The sequence below is a fragment of the Phoca vitulina genome, unplaced genomic scaffold, assembly GCF_004348235.1.
Source record: "Phoca vitulina isolate PV1807 unplaced genomic scaffold, GSC_HSeal_1.0 scaffold5, whole genome shotgun sequence".
Lineage (NCBI taxonomy): Eukaryota > Metazoa > Chordata > Mammalia > Carnivora > Phocidae > Phoca > Phoca vitulina.
Genome location: NW_022589708.1, coordinates 55,326,036 through 55,344,814, shown reverse-complemented (window position 1 = coordinate 55,344,814; position 18,779 = coordinate 55,326,036). Strand labels below are relative to the sequence as shown.

General features: G+C 38.4%; 1 protein-coding gene across 3 annotated transcripts in view; it reads right to left on the bottom strand.

Moving 5' to 3' along the window:
- Positions 1–18,779, bottom strand: part of COG3 (component of oligomeric golgi complex 3) — a 74,005-nt gene that overhangs the window by 10,028 nt on the left and 45,198 nt on the right. For all 3 annotated transcript variants that reach the window (XM_032402990.1, XM_032402991.1, XM_032402992.1), the window contains 6 exons: positions 16,678–16,802; positions 12,701–12,790; positions 9,085–9,205; positions 6,347–6,435; positions 6,103–6,237; positions 865–940 (listed from right to left, as the gene is read on the bottom strand). In XM_032402990.1, coding sequence (XP_032258881.1) covers positions 865–940; positions 6,103–6,237; positions 6,347–6,435; positions 9,085–9,205; positions 12,701–12,790; positions 16,678–16,802 — 636 coding nt within the window. The remainder of the gene's footprint in view (positions 1–864; positions 941–6,102; positions 6,238–6,346; positions 6,436–9,084; positions 9,206–12,700; positions 12,791–16,677; positions 16,803–18,779) is intronic.

The window sequence follows — 18,779 nt, the reverse complement described above, 5'->3', positions numbered from 1 at the left end:
CCTAACGTTAGATTAGGTGCCGGTAGACAGTCAATTTTTTATGGATGCTAAAGGTGAATTTGGATCTCACTTTCAGCTAAAAGCTGCCCTACCAACTTGGATACAGCTTCTCCATAATTAAAACATGATTCTTTTACCATTTTGCCCTTTTAGGTTCCAAAAGATCTCTTTCCTGATGTGGGCCAGGGACCAGCCAGAAATACTAATCCTCCAAAATGATTTATTCTGGCTTAATGGCAACTTAAAATGCCATAAAATGAACCAAAAGTAACCCACAAAGTTGTGATTCTAAATGTCCGAGGTCTAATGCTAAAGATAAAAAAAAGAAAAAAACCCTCTGGCACAAAAAAATTTATATTTAAGAAAGAGTAAAACTGGGAACATCTCAAGCATGTCTGCCAACTCCCCACTTACACCACAATTTTTATAACTTTTTTGAACACTCTGAAAATGTTAACAAACTGAGGATGTAACTTACATAAAACGTGAAACAAACTAATGACCAACATCCTTCACTGAATACTTGAGAACAGTAGCGTTCCCTCCCTAATTGCAGACTACCAAAAACAGTACTTTCATCAAAGCTCTAATACAATGAAAAGCAGGTGTACAGAAACAAACTGTTTCCATCTAATCACCGTTTATTTTTAACTCTGTATTTTTTCTTTTTAATTCTTGTTTCCTTGGAATGCTTTTTGAAATGCAAGTAGTGCTGGCCCATTAAGACCTGTCAGCTCCAAATTGCACCTTGCATCAACACAAACCACAGAAGTAGGAAACCAACTCCAAGCTGTCAGAGACTATATAAATGCAAATTAATCAACATCCTAAAAAAAGAAATCCCTGATAGTAAAATGTGAATACCTGGCTGTGCCCAAGGCTGCTGTGAAAGAGTATACTTGGGTCCTCCCTGACTGGCCATCGTCTTTAATGCTGAAACCTGTTAGACAAGACAAAAAGAAACACGTTTCTTTTCATTTCACGTCTCTCCAAGGACACACCACCATCTGAACCTATTAAAACATAATGATAGTCAAATGTGCAATCCTAAAAAAATGCGTCGTAACTCATAATCCTTCCAACTAATAACATATTTTAGCAAAACTTCTTTTGTGATTTCAAGGCATCTGCTGTCTTGCAAAAAAACACCACCAATGTCCTGAGATATTCTGCCTGAAACATTTTAGAGAAGGAAGACAAAACTGAGGACCTAGGAAAAATACGGAGACAAAACAGGTCCCTTTTTAAGTGGACTGTTATGTCAACATTAAATTGTTATCGTATGCTGTTAGAAAAATGTCACCCCAGCAGGACAAATCTCCTTTACATACCTAGAGATTCCTTTTCTTTATTATATTTCAGGCAGAGAGAATGTTATGAAAACGAGATTTTCAAACAGCATCAAAAGGCACACTTGACCAACCAGTGCTACAGGTAGACTCAGATGCCCACCTTTTATTCATCTCCCTTTCATTCCTCAGCCATCAGTACAGAGAAGCAAACATAAAAAAGTACATTTGGCTGCTTGGACAAGTCTGTTCTTAAGATGTTCTCAAGATGGCAAATCATGGTGGGGTAGGTGGTAACTAAGGTGTAGCTGGGGAAGGTGAAGGATAGAAACTGCATAAAACATTTTTTAAATGGATTGTTAGGTGCCAAAGGTCCCAACTGTGACCTTGGCCTCACTAGATAGTCTCATTAGAAAAATTTGAGAACACTTTCCGATTAAAGAAGGCCACAAAAATATTTAGGCAGAAGACGGGCACAGACAGAACACAATGTTAAGTAAGCTCACATTCCTGGACTACCCTAGGCCTTTGCTCATGCTGCCATGTGTATAAAATCACCCCTTTCCTATTGTCTATCCCTCTCGATAGCTTTACTTTGTATTGTGAGATGCAGCTTTTAAAAACAAATCATTTATATGATTATAGATTAGGCAATGCTAAAAGAAAAACATGTTCATTTAGTATGTATTATCCAAAATCTTTTCCAACATAAATATATAAACATACTAATGTGTCTACGTTTACAAAAATAGGAACACAGTGCTCTGACATCTTTTTTCGCCACCTAACCCTAAATTCTGGACATTTTTCTGTGTCCAACAGTTATGTTTTATTAGTAATGGTTGCCTATTACTCCACTGATTGTTCCAGAATTTAACCAATATCATAATGATATATATGCTGTAGGTTTAGGCTGTATTAATTATTTTTATATTAAGAACAAAGACAAACTTACATATCCATCTCTATTTACTATCTATGTAACATACTTACCTTTAAGTCAAACTGCAAGGAGCATTTTCTTCAAAAGTTTTCCCCAATTAGCCCTATCTTTTTCAAAAACCCTACGAGATGAACATAGTAGACCCACTGTCTCATGATGACATTGCTGTACACTTCATAATGTTTACATATTTTCTATCCTGATTTCCCATTAAAGTCCTTGAGAACAAAAATTAAATTTAGAGGTCAAATTCTCTTACATGCACTACAATCAAGAAAAAATTTAAATTTATAGTGTTGCTGAGGAAATTAATAACACTTCAGAGGGAATATTAAGAACAAACTTGTAGGGCACCTGGGTGGCTCAGCTGGTTAAGCGTCCAACTCTTGATTTTCGGTTCAGGTCATGTCAGGGTTGTGAGATAGAGCCCTGAGCCTGCTTGAGATTCTCTCTCCCCCTTTCCCTCCACTCCGCCCCCACCCCCAACCCAAATAAACTCGCAATACTTCAGTAAATTGCTTGGGAAAAAATGAATATTGCTAAATACAAGTCTTGAGTTTTTCAGCATAAACTGGGGGAAACACTTTTAGCTTAGTTATAAACTTGAAATGTACTTCCTTTAAAATGCTTTCATTCAGATTTTTTGTTAAAGCAAAACCTGCACTTCAAATTTGTCGTATTTTCCTATAACATTTCTGCAGCATTTAAAGTACTATTACATGTATGATCTTCTTTTGGGCCTCATAATAACCTTAAGTTGGGAAGAGGGATACAGTAGCTATCTCTGCTGTAGAGATTAGAAAAGCAAGGCTTGGAGAATCTACCTTGCTACCATTTTACTCAGGAGGTGGCAAAGGGGGGCTAGAGCTCAGCTTTCCTGAGTCAAAATTCTATGCTCTTTCTACCACACCCATGACCAGTCCAACCCCTACTTCAGGGTTTGTTTCAAGCAACGGTCAATATAATGAAATTCTAAAACAATAGAAAGTATCAACAGTTTTTCGGGTGCCTGGGTGGCTCAGTCAGTTAAGCATCTGCCTTTGGCTCAGCTCATGATCCCAGAGTCCTGGGATCAAGTCCCGCATTGGGCTTCTTGCTCGGCAGGGAGTCTGCTTCTCCCTCTCCCACTCCCCCTGCTTGTGCTCTCTCTGTCAAATTAATAAATAAAATCTTTAAAAAAAGAAAGAAAAGAAAGTATCAACAGTTTTTGAGTTTAACAGAAGATATTTGATCCAAATTATTTTCGTATGAACTTCTACCCCCAACACTTAGAACAGTATTATACTCCCTAGGGTCAAATACTTAGAGAAAAGGTTATTTTTCAAGGAGCAGGAAACAGGACAATAGAGCATATATATTCTTCTAGAATTTATTTTATTTTTCTGAAGAAACTTCATTAATTGTACCAAAAAATCAGGGAAGATGTTTACACTAGTCAGATTAAGTTTGTAGAAATGACTGTCTTGTGTATATTGGGTCACTCTGTATAACTTTAGTGTCTCCAACTTGAAATGAAGATGTTTTACTTACTCTAGGTGCCAGGGATATAATGAGAATTAATGAAAACAAGGCATCTCAACAAGGAGAGTCCAGGAAGGAGCTACATAACCAAAAGGCCAATTTACAGCAGGTAAAAAGGGACTAAAATCACACCCCGAGTCTTTAGGCTCAAAAACAAGTCTTCAGACAGCCTAAGAATGTTCTCTACACTCACACAGTTTGTTTTATTATGCAAACCCACATATATTTTAAAAATGAGCCCAAATTGTTCTCAGCTGAGAACATTTGTTGATGAGGCTCATATCCAAATGTTAAAATACTGAGACCTACAAGCATACATCCAAATCGAAGATGAAAAACTGTTCCCTTTCTGCACCTATGGATGCCGCTTCTCTTGCAATCATTTATCAAGGTACAATCACGGGCCGCCTTGTAAGATGCCAACTATAATAAAAGACGCACAAGATTCTGCACTTGCAGATTTACCTTTAAAGAAAATCATTTTAAAGTTTTAAAATCATTTATTCTGTCTCTGCTATTCAGAATACTAGTAACATCCACCAGATAAAAAGTGAAAAATGGCTTGGTCCACAAATTCTAACAAGCAGTATCTTAAACGATCACATACATCTGTGTGAACTCTAGTGCTTACGCTGTATGCCCTGGGGATGTGTGCGCGTCTTTGTCTCTGACTCACTCTACTCCAACAGGATGGGGGAAGGGACTGAATTTGGAATAAGATAATGTGAAAGGGATGCTCAGTCGTCTAAGCTGTACTATCTACTAAATATTTTGACTGGACTCTGAAGAGCACTTAGGGACCAAGTTTGAAAAAAGAAAACGAGGCAACAGTGAATGATCTGAGCAAAGACAACACAGACTAAGCAGGGGGGACAGGACTGACTTCTCAATGATGTCAAGAGGCAGGGTCTTTCCCTCTCCGACCCCTCAGGGAGGAGTGGTGTAAAGAGAGATGCGTGAACAGCTATACAAGAGTCCGCGCTATAGATGTGTAGCATTCCAGGGAGAACCACTATATAATTCAGACTTGGAATACGTGTTTTGTTTTTTGTTTTTTTAAAGATTTTATTTATTTATTTGACAGAGAGGGAGAGAGCACAAGCAGGGGGAGCGGCAGGCAGAGGCAGAGGGAGAAGCAGGCCTCCCCGCTGAGCAGGGAGCCTGATGCAGGGCTCGATCCCAGGACCCTGGAATCATGCCCTGAGCCGAAGGCAGATGCCCAACCGACTGAGCCACCCAAGCGCCCCGGAATACATGTTTTCTACATAAATCTCTAATTTTTAAAAAATGTTCATAGTGTCCAGAGCCTTCCAAAATGCATAATTATAGAGTTATACCAGATTTACCAAACTTACACTACCATCAATTTGGACAGCTACATCAGTGAATTTTCATTCTCTTGACTTCTTGACTGTGCTTTTCCAGAAAAAACCTTTAATCCTAGATTTCATTATAATCAACTTGCTTATGTCAGATGATTCATTCTGCAGCTCTGCTATTGCAGAATACTCATCTACAATATTTCCCACCAGCACTAATGTGGATGCTCTCCCAAAAATACATACCACAATCTACAGATTTCCTGTAAGGACAATTTCAGTAAAAACTGTAATGGACTTACCTGTAAATTACAAAGTATCGATAACTTGTGCCATTTTTTAAAAATCAAAACCCAGCAGGAAACCTTTCTACCACCACTCCCCCCTTTTAAATTTATGTGGCAGGGGAAGAAAAACACACACACACACACACTCCAAATACTAACAGACAATTTGCTTAGCTGTCCCCTGGTCATTTCAGAGATACAACCTGTCTCCCCAGTCAGGACTTAGGTAAGTAAAGTTGAGAGAAAAGGCTGTCATATTTTTATCCTTTTTATAATGTACTCTAATACAAGTCCGGACAGGCAGTAGAGGCTTTAATAAATGAAAGCTCATCTCAAGACTGTTTTTTTAAATTTCAAGACTTTTTAAAAATTTTTATGAAGTAAAGTCCTTAGTAACGGTACTTAAGCATTTAAAAAACAAAAAAAATTAGGCTGAAACAGGAAAGTCAAAATAGCCATGATGTGATTTTTTCATTCCTGGCATTAGCCAGCTGGATGGATGTTAGTGAGGAGACAATATTTGCACTTTTTCTCTTAAAAACTGAAAACTGTGCAAGCATATCTAAAAGTCCAAACCAGAAAGCTTCCATAATAGGAAACACGGTGATTTCCTAGACGGAATCATTAAGATTTGGGCTTACTATTTACTAGCTCCTGCCAGAGTTTTCACAAGAGGGTAATTCAAAAGGAAATTGAAGGAAGAATTGAAAATTACTTTACCAAATATGCACCAAGGTCTATACCTTTGTCAGGAACTCCTCCAGCTGCTCTACAAACAGCTTGGTCTGCTGCTGAATAAACTGCTCACAGGCCGATTTCAGATGACGGTCTACATCTTTTTTAGAGTCAAGATAATGTTCTCTTATCTCAGGCGTACCCTTAAAAAGAAGATGACAATTTCCTCCTGTTTTTATGTGCCTAGAAATTACCAGATATGTAAAGAATGCCGTTTATCTCCCACCACCAATGAAACAGACTCCTTCTCACCTCCAACAAGAACTCTATCAAGGCATTGTTGCTATTCAGCCTAAAAAATCTTGGAACAGTCATAGGGTTCAGGATTTTAAATGCTGCATCTGTGAAACAAAATTACTCATCCAGTGAACAGGTATAGTTTTAAAAGAAAAGACGAGTTACTGTTTCAGTGTGTTAACATACACCAGTTATCTGTTACCACAAAGCAAGAGCGGTTTCATTTCCACCAACTCACCGCCATGAATGGAAGAGGGTGGGATTAGGGCCAACCATGGCTGTAGTACCCACACACAGTTATTTTCTAGAAGTCAAACTTGAGAAATGACTATTAATCTCAGTTATCCATTTACAGAAAAAAAAAAGATAAATGGTAACTGATACCTTAAAATTTCACTGCTTTACTTTTATGCTGCTAAATAGATCTTTCAGAAAAAAAAAAAAAATCAGATACTTACCCAGCTTCATTTGTTAAGATCCTGGCTGGCACAGAAACTTATTCATTTGAAGCAGAATGAATAAACTAATGTGTCAGCCAGAAAGAAAACACCAAAAGGACATATTTATCCCTTAACCTCCAGACTAACTAGAATCCATGCAAAGTACCAACTGAGGTCTCATTGATGTTCAAATGCAATTAAGATATAATGTTAGTCATGAGAGATTAGAGGTTTAAAAGTAAAGAGAGCAAGTACTTTTAAGTGATAGTCAGAAAAGACCATTTCTTTGCTTTGCCACACTGCAGAAGCAAAGCATGAAATGCTTCCAGCCCTGGTTTTTCCAAGTACACGTACCACAACAGTACTTACTGCCTTGACCCTGATCTTACTCAAAGAGATCTATCAGATTCAGTATTGAGAGTAAAGCTTTGTTTCTGCTGTCTTTTCTACAAGATAACCTAAAAGACTGTCTGTGACAGCATACAGTAGGATTATATAGGCTTTATAATGTTTTAGAGAAAACAAACCAGTATTTGCCAAAATTTTAGGGCATTTTATTTTCTCACACTTCAGTGGATCTATATGAGAACTAAGTAAGCAGCAACAAATTATGAATTAGAAAAAAATGAAGTAGATCAGCCTTACTTTGTCCCAACACTTAAATAAAGTTAAGGACTATCAGCCCCTGGCACTCTTCAAGGTTAGAGCACTACTCCCATACCTCACACTGAAAGGACAGAAGGAAATTAACTAGACTGGTTGGGGGATGGAAGCCTCTGATGAGAATAAGCTCTAAAAAACATTATGCATTCTATAAAGGCAAAAGCGAGGAAATCTGGCTGCTGTTTAAAAAAAAAAAGAAATCACAGGGGCGCCTGGGTGGCACAGTCAGTTGAGGATCTGACTCTTGGTTACAGCTCAGGTTGTGATCTCTGGGTCCTGAGATCAAGACCGAGCCCCTCATTCTCGGGCTCCACACTCAGCAAGGAGTCTGCTTGTCCCTCTCCCTCCCCCTCTGCTTTTCCCCCACCCTCTAAGATAAATAAATAAAATCTTTTAAAAAATAAAAAATAAAAATAAATCACAAAATATATGAGTAACACACAGGGTCACTATTCAAATTCCAACAGAACCAAAAGGTATTCTCTATGGTGGAAAGGAGAGAGCATTAGGAAAAGAGAGAGTAAACTGTTCTAATATGACTCATGATGAGACCACTTTGGTTCTCAGGTGAGTTAAGTCAAGCCTACTATTTTATAAGCACAGTCACTAGGGAACTAACAACCGGCTACCCTTGGGAATCCTGTATTTGGAGTTCCTCTGAACCAGAGTACAGGAAATAATTTGAGTGACTATTTTCTCAATTCCCCCAATACTTAAGAGAGAAGTTCCATTTTATAAACAAAGGCTTAAGGCATTAGAGCTTAATTCTCTTGGAAATGGTTAAGAAAAGATAAAGTTTAGATAAATTTGTAAGTAAGGGAAACTAGGGATATTCATAGTATATCCTTAAGTGCTTAAGATCAACATCTTAGAAAATAACTATTTTGATCTTTTAGAAATCATCTCTTATTAATTTAGTCAGAGGCAAATCATTAGGACGGATGAATCATCTTTCACAAGATGATTCAGTGTCTATTAACAACTCAAAGACCCTATCCACATGATTACGTAACAACCAGCTGATTTAATAATACCAATTAGGCTTATTTAAGCACCTAAAGCTTACAAAGCACTTTAACATACATTTTCATGCTTAATGATCTCAATAACCTGGTGAAGTTATCATGACAAGTTGATTCTGCTCATTTCACATGGGATAGGAAAGCTAAAACACCCATCCAAGATCACACAAGAGCCAGGAAATGATGGTCCAGGAACAGAACCCAAATCTTTCACTCTTAGATAAATACTCCCATTTTACCATTTTACCCAGCTGGCTTCCTGAATTTTCATGAACTGACAAACTCTACTCGATGTTTAAAATCACCCCAATTGGCTGACACTGTAAGTAGCTGTTACACTGATTTTTCATTTTTTAACCGGTTATGGTAACATGTGGCAGAGTCTAAGAGAAGTAATGCTATATTACAAATTGAAATGCTCAGAAACAGTTCACTTCATAAAGAAAATACAGCAAGTAAGATGTAATTAGGATGTTGACAGCTCAGCTTAGTATGAACAAGTAACATGCTTAGCAAGCACAGCATGCAAAAAAAATTGCAGATGAACATAAAATAAACCTATAACCTTTGCTGACACATTTGGACAGGTTAAACACACCCAAATGTGCCAGCCAGAACAATGAAGTACCTCTAGTTTTCTTGAGGTCCAGGGAAATTTCCTTAATGGTGAATTCAGTATGAAATGGAGCAATTTGTTCACGAAGAATCAAAAGGTGCTTAATTAAGAAAAGTTGTCCATCAATCTGAGTCTAAATTATAAGACAGAAAAATGGGTATTATCACAGATTAAATAAAAACATATAAAACACACAGTGTTATTAATCAACATTAATCTACCTAGGTTTATGGCCCTTAACCTAACCATATGTACCAATACTCCTTTGTGGTACAATGAACTCTCCCCATATTACCCATGTTAGAATTATCTGGAAAAATCTTGCTGCAAACTCTAACATTGTCACCCACTCTCCTTCATCAATCCAAGAAAGTAAATCAGACAAAAGGCTATAAAGTAACACATTTAGAAAAAGAAATCAAATCTATTTTAACTTGGTTTAAAAACAGAAGAGATAAAGTGACCTAACCTCAGCATGGAGCAGGAAATAAAGAAAAGGTCAAAGCATGAGCACAACTCTGACTTCTCGTGGCTTTCCAGTTTCTCTTCAAGTAACATGACTCTGTTTGGCCAAAGTGGTTTCAATATCCAGAATATCAGAAATATTCATATTTACACAAAAGGAGCTTCCAAATGCAAAAATGATTTGGGGTTACCATTTTGGATTATCCTGCCACCAAGAGAGCACTGACTGTCTATACCCTGAGAGTCACTATACTTGCATCTGCCCTGGCAGGACCCATCTAGAAGAGTCTTATGAGTCAAGCTTAGTTCTCAAAGCTCTGTTCCAATCCTAAAACAGTGAATAATCATAACTTTCACTTCCAAAAAAAGTCTGTATATTAACAAGAGCAAGGCTGCATCCACTAATTCTTGCTGCTTAATCAAGACAGAATCTTACTTTGAAAATATTTCTTACAACGTTACACTGTATTAGGAAAAGAATAAAATTGTCCTTCAGTAAACAACAACAATTTTAGGGGCGCCTGGGTGGCTCAGTCATTAAGCATCTGCCTTCGGCTCAGGTCATGGTCCCAGGGTCCTGGGATCGAGCTCCACATCAGGCTCCCTGCTCAGCAGGAAGCCTGCCTCTCCCTCCCCCACTCCCCCTGCTTGTGTTCCCTTGCTGTGTCTGTCAAATTAAAAAAAAAAAAAACAAAAAACAATTTTAAAGGGGTTATTAAACAAAGTAACTCCTCTCCGGTGTCTGTCTGTCTCTCTCTCTCTCCTCCCTCCTTCTAAATAAACATATAATCAATATATAAGTATGATTTATTTGATGGAAACTCACTTTGCACTCTGGAACACAGAGCATTAAATAAGTAGGAAGCACTACACATTTTGAATACTTGCTCTATTTTTTAAAAAACTAACAACTCCAAGGGGCAAAAATAGTATAATATAGATTTACTTTACTAAAGCTGTTATAATCCAGCAAACAGTACCATAACTGTTAGTTTACTAATATATTAGGTCTTCAATTAAGTATGGCAATAATCTTCTTGCCTAAAGAAGCTAAGACATTAAGCGGTCATTTTCATTAATCACTTTTTTCTTGAAAGGCAAAAGTACACAAACTCAGCAACAAAAATAAATGAGCTAATGCTTGCAAAATCGAGGACTTCCTCACACAAACTTAAACCCCTTGTAATATGTAGGAAGCAGAGTTACGTAAAATAGGATAGCCTCACAGGGTAAGGACAAAATAATCAAAGAGCCCTTCACTCCTCCCTTTAAAAAAAAGGAGGTGGTACAAGAAGACATAAGCATATAAACTTATTTTTAAATTAGATCATTTTTTCCTCCTTATCCGCTAAGAAATACAGGCTTACTCTAGAAAATCTGGAAAATAAAGAAGATTATAGAGAAAAGAAGGGAAAATATCCATATTCACCCAAAAGCTTTCAATGTTCTTGTTTTATTGTGTGTTTTCATTACATAAAGTCATAATGCACATCTGGTTTGTATCCTTTTTTTTTTTTTGCCTTAACATATTTAAGTTAAATGTTTTTGCTTCATTAAAAAAAATTAATGCCTGTGTAATAGTCTACTCTATGAGTATGCCACAATTTACTTAATCATTTGCCTAACATTAGACATGCTTCCTGATTTCATGTATTATAAGAAATGTGAGAGCTCAGGCTTAGAAATATTTTTTAAAAATTAAATCTGCCTGTCTACAAATAACTTTCCATCCTCTTTCCAGCATACGAAAATTTCATTGCAACCTTCCATTCCATGACTGGGAGAATGCAGTGGTCGCAATCAGAGGTACAGCTTTCCTAGCAACAGAATCCCAAATTCTTTTGCAGGAAGTTTTTTTTGTCATTTGTTCTTGTTTTGTTTTGTTTTGTCTTACCCTAATTTATCTAAAGCCTTGAAGTAAGAAATCAAGTTTGTAAATCTGGAAGTCCAGAAAGGTTCACAAGGTTTGAATACTCCAAACAGCAAAAAAAGTTTCCCTGGAAATAGCCCCCACAGCTTCCTCCTTTTAGGCAACACATATTTTAATGGAAAGTTAAACAAAGCAACACTTTTGACCATGCTATAAAAAATTCTCAGGGGCCCTGAGAGCAGCCTTCAGCCCCAGATCCCTTCTTGATTAAAAACTGTAAGTCACAAAGTCATGGCAACTACTTCTAGCCACGCAACCCATGGGCCACAATTGTCTGTCTTCCAGATTGACTTGGCTGATTTCCTCCAAGTGAGGCCATTCAACTATTTAAAACCATCACTGAAGGGATGATTATAAATTGCTATGTTCCCTTATAAACACTGCTTTGGTCTTTCAGGGAAACAGGAGTCTACTACCTTCCCAGTTGCTAAGGCTATAATAAGAAACCTTTACCCTATAGAATTTATAACCAAAGTACCACTTTCAGCACTTTTTAGCAAAGCTGGCACTCCTTTTACAGTGTAGTCTTTATTTAGCACTATAATAAAATACAACTGAGCCTTGAACAACATGGTTTGAACTGTACTGGTCCACTTATATGTTAATTTTTTACAGTACAGTACTATAAATGTATTTTCTCTTCCCTATGATTTTCTTTCTTTTTTTTTTTTTTTAAAGATTTTATTTATTTATTTGAGAGAGAGAATGAGAGACAGCACGAGAGGGAAGAGGGTCAGAGGGAGAAGCAGACCCCCTGCTGAGCAGGGAGCCCGATGCGGGACTCGATCCCAGGACTCCAGGATCATGACCTGAGCCGAAGGCAGTCGCTTAACCAACTGAGCCACCCAGGCGCCCACTTCCCTATGATTTTCTTAATAACATTTTCTTTTCTCTAGCTTACTTTATTGTAAGAATATAGTACATAATACATATAACAGATAATATAGGTGTTAATTGACTGTTTATGTTATCGGTAAAGCTTCCAGTCAACAACAGGCTATTAGTAGTTAAGTGTTCGAGGAATCAAAAGTTCTATAAGGATTTTCAACTTTTAGGTGGGGGGGAACTGAGCCCAATTCCTGTGTTGTTCAAGGGTCAACTGTTCTAGCATCTCTTAAAGGGCCTCAATTAAATCATATTAAACAAATCCTACTGCCAAAACGGCTTTAAATTTCTGTGCCTAAAAATAAATGCTGTATTCCACAATATTATTCACCTAACACTTCATCAAACCTTGTTTTTGCTGATAGACTCTGATGCTCCAAGTAACGACTGAATGCAGGCAGACAAGGCTTCCTGTGATAATCCTTGGAACACTGCCCTCTGGTGAAATAAAAGAAAAACATTACCCTGAAGTGCTTCACAACACAGGAAAAAGAAATTGTAAACGGGGTACAAGGAACAATGAATGCTTGCTTGCCCTCATCCACTGGATGAACTTATATTACTGGCAATATTTCTCCTGGAGTTTCCTATTCCCATGCAACCTGTCTAGACCAACACACAGTTTTGTAATTTGCATCTCTCAAATGCTGGATGCACAGGGGTGGGTGGACAAGGCAGATGTGGTTCTGACCCCACGGAGCCCTGACTCCAATATGGCCTCATGTTGTAGGCTGTTTTTTAAATCAATAAAACCAACTTTAAGACAAAGCCTCAGTAAACCCACTTCTTTTTTTTGTTTTTTTTTTTTTTTTATGATTTTATTTGTTTATTTGACAGAGAGAGAGAGAGAGAGAGAGCAAGAGCAACAGCAGAGGGAGAGGGAGAAGCAGGCTCCCCGCTGAGCAGGGAGCCCAATGCAGGATTCGATCCCAGGACCCTGGGATCATGACCTGAGCCGAAGGCAGACGCTTAACCAACTGAGCTACCCAGGCGTCCCAGTAAACTCACTTCTAAAAATGTATCCCAAACAATTAATCAGTATTGTATTATAAAATTCATGCACATGGCTCTTACTACATTATTTAAAACAGCAAAAAAAAAAAATGTTCAATGATAGGGGAGTCGACAAATAAAATATTAGTAAATATAAATTATAGGATACTGTGCATGAAATACAGGATGGCTGAAGGACGTGGTAAAATTTTTGTAAAATGTAATTAGGTAAAAACAAAATAATCGGGTTACAAATAGCATGTGAAGTATGATTCTTAATTTAATTCTGCCATTTCTATATCTTGCCAGAGGTGTGGCATGTTGGTCTGGGCAGTGTCGCCTGCCAGTCCCTTGCTTCCCCTCCCCGCCTCCATTCCACCTGAGACGGAATTGATATGGAGGAATATGAGCAAAATATTTATTATGAGGCCACAGTCCCAGGTCCTGATCTCTACTTGATGTTACTCTCTTTTTGTACTGCTTCCCTCTCATTTGTCTCCCATGAGGCTTCTGTAGTAAGAAAAGATTAGGGATGCCTCTTGCTAGGTCACTGCCCCTGCCTGAAGAAGACTGAAGATGTGCAGCTTAGACTAAGACCCTCTCTTCCTCCTGCTCAGTCTTAATGCATTTTTCACTAGACTTGGCTTTCTTCGCCTTAGCTGGTTAAAATAGAGAGGGAAAGGATTCAGACATAAGCTAGGTTAAAAAAAAAAAAAAAAAAGGAACAAGCAGTCCCAGAACATAAAAAAAAAAAAAACAGGCAGAGTTGTGTCCTCACGTCTACCCTACTGTTTGGCTCAAATCCCTGTTAAGCACCTAAAAGGCCTCACTAGGGTCTGTGATGATAACAGGTTCTATGTGGAATATGCCCCCAAGTGTCCCCTTAGGATCCTGGCTCTACTCTAGGGAGTTTCTTTTCTTTTTTTAATTTTTTTTTAAGATTTTATTTATTTATTTGAGACACAGAGAGAGAGCACAAGCAGGGAGAAGGATCAGAGGGAGAGGGAGAAGCAGGCTCCCCGCTGAGCAGGGAGCCCGATACGGGGCTCGATCCCAGGACCCTGGAATCATGACCCGAGCCGAAGGCAGACGCTTAACTGACTGAGCCACCCAGGCGCCCCCTCTAGGGAGTTTCTGAATCCCAGCCTCATACCATCATTCAGTACACCTACTAGGGAACCTGGGGAAGAGGAGATGCCAATGTCCAAACCTCCCTCTGGAAGACAGCTCATTAGCTAGGCAAAAGGGCTAAGACATCTAACTGTAGAGGTGATGTGGCCTCATCCTAAAAGTCCCAGAACAGGCCAAAAGGTATTTTCTGGTTGAATTTCAAAATCTCTCTAAGCACAAACTCCAATAACTATGTAGCTTAAAATAGAGACTAAGTACTGTGCACTGTACTGGACCAATCAAACAACTGTGCAACCTTGTTCAGCCCCTAGGCCTCTGAGATATGGAACCATCTCTATGCGGGGGGGTGGGGGGGGGGTAACACACCCCCTTTGAACTCTATTCTTAAGAAACAGTAGCATCTGGACAATTAATTACATTGCTGTTGTATTTAGTCACTTTTCTCTTTATATGCTATTCGAGTTGTAACAATCAAATTTTAAATTAAAACCACTGAGTTTTAGGGGTGCCTGGCTGGCTCAGTTGGAGGAGCATATAACTCTTGATCTTGGGGTTGTAAGTTCAAGCCCCATACTTAAATAAATAAAACTTAAAAAAATTGTATCTTACTATTTCAGCAGCAAACTCCTAACAGTAAGTAAGTATAGACAACTCTAATCTTTCAAGATTGATAATCATATCATTAAACATTCTGGAATGCTTATAATAACTCTGACCTAAAATCAATGCATAATGTTTAAGGTAGTGCTTCAAAAAAAAAAAAAAGAGGTACTGCTAATTTCAGCAAATAAATAAAATTAGTCCGTGGTTTCTTAGTCTAAGAAACACATGTAATCTTAATACTACTTATTAAGAATGTTGACTTAGGGGTACCTGGGTGGTTCAGTCACTTAAGCAACCGACTCTTGATTTCAGCTCAAGTCATGATTTCAGAGTTGTGAGATGGAGCCCCATGCTGGGCTCTGAGCTCAGTGGGGAGTCTTGCTTGAAATTCTCTCTCTCCCTCTGCCCCTCTCCCTGCCTCCCTGCCCCACACTTTCACTCTCAAATAAATCCTTAAAAAAAAAAAAAAAAAGAATGTTGATTTAAATGGAGTACAAAACTAAAGCCCAGGTGGCTCAGCTGGTTAAGCATCCGACTCTTGGTTTCTCCTTAGGTCATGATCTCAGGGTCGTGAGATCAAGCCCCATGTCGGGCTCAGCAGGGACTCAGCTTGAGATTCTCTTCCTCTCCTTCTTCCTCTCCCTCTGCCCCTCCCATCACTCGCACAAACGCACCCTTTCTCTAAAAAAAAAAAAAAAACTAAAGTATATGCATTTAATAATAAATTTAATACTAAACAATGTATTATAGCCATGTGACACTGGACATTATCACTTAACCTTTCTGCATGTCTTTTTCCTTACCTATAAACTAAAATAGATGGATTAACCAGCAGTTTTAAACTTTTATGTGGTCATAGATCCCTCTGAGAAGCAATGAAAGCTATAATCCTTCCCCTCAGAAAGACACAAATATAAACATACAAACACAATTTTACTCACAATTTCAAGGTGTTCACAGACTCCCCAAAGGCCGCTAGTGAATTCTAAGGTTCTACAGAATGCACAGGGTAAGAATCCCTATATTAGGGGCGCCTGCGTGGCTCAGTCGGTTAAGCGTCTGCCTTCAGCTTGGGTCATAATCCCAGGGTCCTGGGATAGAGCCCCTCATCGGGCTCCCTGCTCAGTGGAGAATCTGCTTCTCCCTCTGCCCCTCCCCCCAGCTTGTGCTTTCTCTCTCTCTTGCTCTCTCTCTCTCCCTCTAATAAATAAATAAAATCTTTAAAAAAAAAGAATCCCTAAATTAGATTGATCTTAAACTTACCTCTGTATCTAAAAATCATATGATTCTAATTTAATACCAAACAAAATACTACATCAAGATCTTAAACTTAAAATTAAAAAATTTCACATGAGGGGCGCCTGGTGCCCCAGTCATTAAGCGTCTGCCTTCGGCTCAGGTCATGATCCCAGGGTCCTGGGATCGAGCCCCACATCGGGCTCCCTGCTCTGTGGGAAGCCTGTTTCTCCCTCTCCCACTCCCCCTGCTTGTGTTCCCTCTCTCACTGTGTCTGTCAAATAAATAAAATCTTTAAAAAAAATAAAAATTTCCCATGAAAGAGCAATTTACAGTAAAGATATAACAAATGATACACGTACATCTATACATCTGTACAATTTGGAAAGACACACAAGAGTTCTTCGAACTGTAGGATACCACATTCCGTGAAGATCTGCTGGAGAAATTGTGGTCTGCGCTCTAGGATTGAGGGATTCTGTTGAACCTAAAAACCCAAATGGAAAAAAAGACACATTTCACACACATGGAGGTTTGTCTTATTTGCATGGTAAACATAAACTGTTTGTTCTTGTTATCACTAGCTGGAGGCATCCATTTTTTCCAGGTTTTTTTCCCCTTTAATCAATAGTGCCACAGGAACCCATAGGAATCATGACAGCTGATATTTAACACAATAAGTGAGACTACACATAAATACATATATACATTCCAGCCTCATATATATATGCTTAACTCAAATAGCTACTCCAAAATTGTGATTAATCTTTATGGAATGGGGGCGCCTGGGTGGCTCAGTAGGTTAAGTGTCTGCCATCAGCTCTGGTCATGGTCCCAGGGTCCTGGGATTGAGCCCCGCATTGGGCTCCCTGCTCAGCAGGGAGTCTGCTCCTGCCTCTCCCTCTGCCTCCCCCCTCATGCTCGCTCTCTCTCTCTCTCTCAAATAAATAAAATCTGGGGTGCCTGGGTGGCTCAGTCGGTTAAGCATCTGCCTTCAGCTCAGGTCATGATCTCCCAGTCCTGGGATGGAGCCCCGCACTGGGCTTCCTGCTAAGAGGGGAGTCTGCTTCTCCTGCTCTCTCCTTCTGCCTCTCCCCATTGCTCGTTCTTTCCCTCTCTCTCAAATAAATAAAATCATAATAAATGAAAATCTTTAAAATAAACAAACAAAATAATCTTTATGGAATGAATGGACAGTATACACAAAAAGGAGGTAGATCTGTACGTAGTCATGTGGAAGCAAGTGGGAGCCAATGGAAGTGAGGAAGTGACAAGAAAATAAAGCAATGTTAAACAGGAAAATTAATCAAAGCTGGTTTGCTTGCCAGCCTTCCTTCCATGCTCTTAGCTGTATTACTTGTAGGCCTACTTAGTCTATCCAATTCCCAAGTGGGGAGAATTGTCCCCCCTTTCTCCGAGACAGAGCAGACACTCTGGTGAGGGTGAGGAGGAGCAGGTGGGGAGCTTGGTTGAGCAGAGACATCTTTGTAAGGGAAGCACAATCACTTCGGCTCAACGGACCAGAGTTCAAATGAGCCACAACAGCAGACCTAAAATAATACTTTAGAACAAGAGGGGATAATGAAATATGGATTGGGTATTAGAGGACATTAGGAAACTATTAAATGTTTTAGTGCAATAAAGTTTTAGGGTTATATAACAGATGTCCTTACTTTTTGGAGATGATGAAATACTCAAGAGTAAACTGGCAATGATGTCAATAATTTACAATGATTAGCAAAGATTGGGGCGCCTGGCTGGCTCTTGATCTTGGGGTCGTGAGTTCGAGCCCCGTATTGGGTGTAAAGATTACTTAAATAAATAAATAAACTTTAAAAAAATAAAATAAAATTATTAGCAAAAGAATATACGTATATATAATGTATATATATATAATGTGATAAAATATTAAGTCTTGAATCCAGATGCTGGGTAGTGGTGTTCACTGTTCATTGCATCGTTCTTTCTACCTTTCTGTATATTTGAAATCTTTTCAATAATAAAAAAACAAAAGTATAGCCAAGCAAAGCATAATTCTTAAAAAAAAAAAAAAGAGAATGGCCTCTGCTTAGGAGGAGGTCTGGAGGTTGTGGTATAGATTTATGGGGAAAAAGAGAGAGGAGAATGTTGTGGGTTAGTGCTTTTAATTTATAATTCTGTAAGCTTAATTTTTTCAAAAGCATGTAATATTTGTGTAATTTTAAAAACTCTTCTATAAAGCCTTACTTTAAACTAAAATATCTACTTTATATGAAGCTCCTTAGAAAGAATAAACTAGACAAATTATATCAAAGAATATTTAGGAGATGAAGTATCTATGGTTGTACTAAGATTATGATATCCGCAGGATCCCTCCTTCAATATAAAGAGCCAAAAGGTACCCCCAAATAAAAGCTTAGTGAAACAAATCTATTTAAGTAAAACCAGAAGTTGGCTTATTTTTTTTTTTTTCACTTTCCTGTTA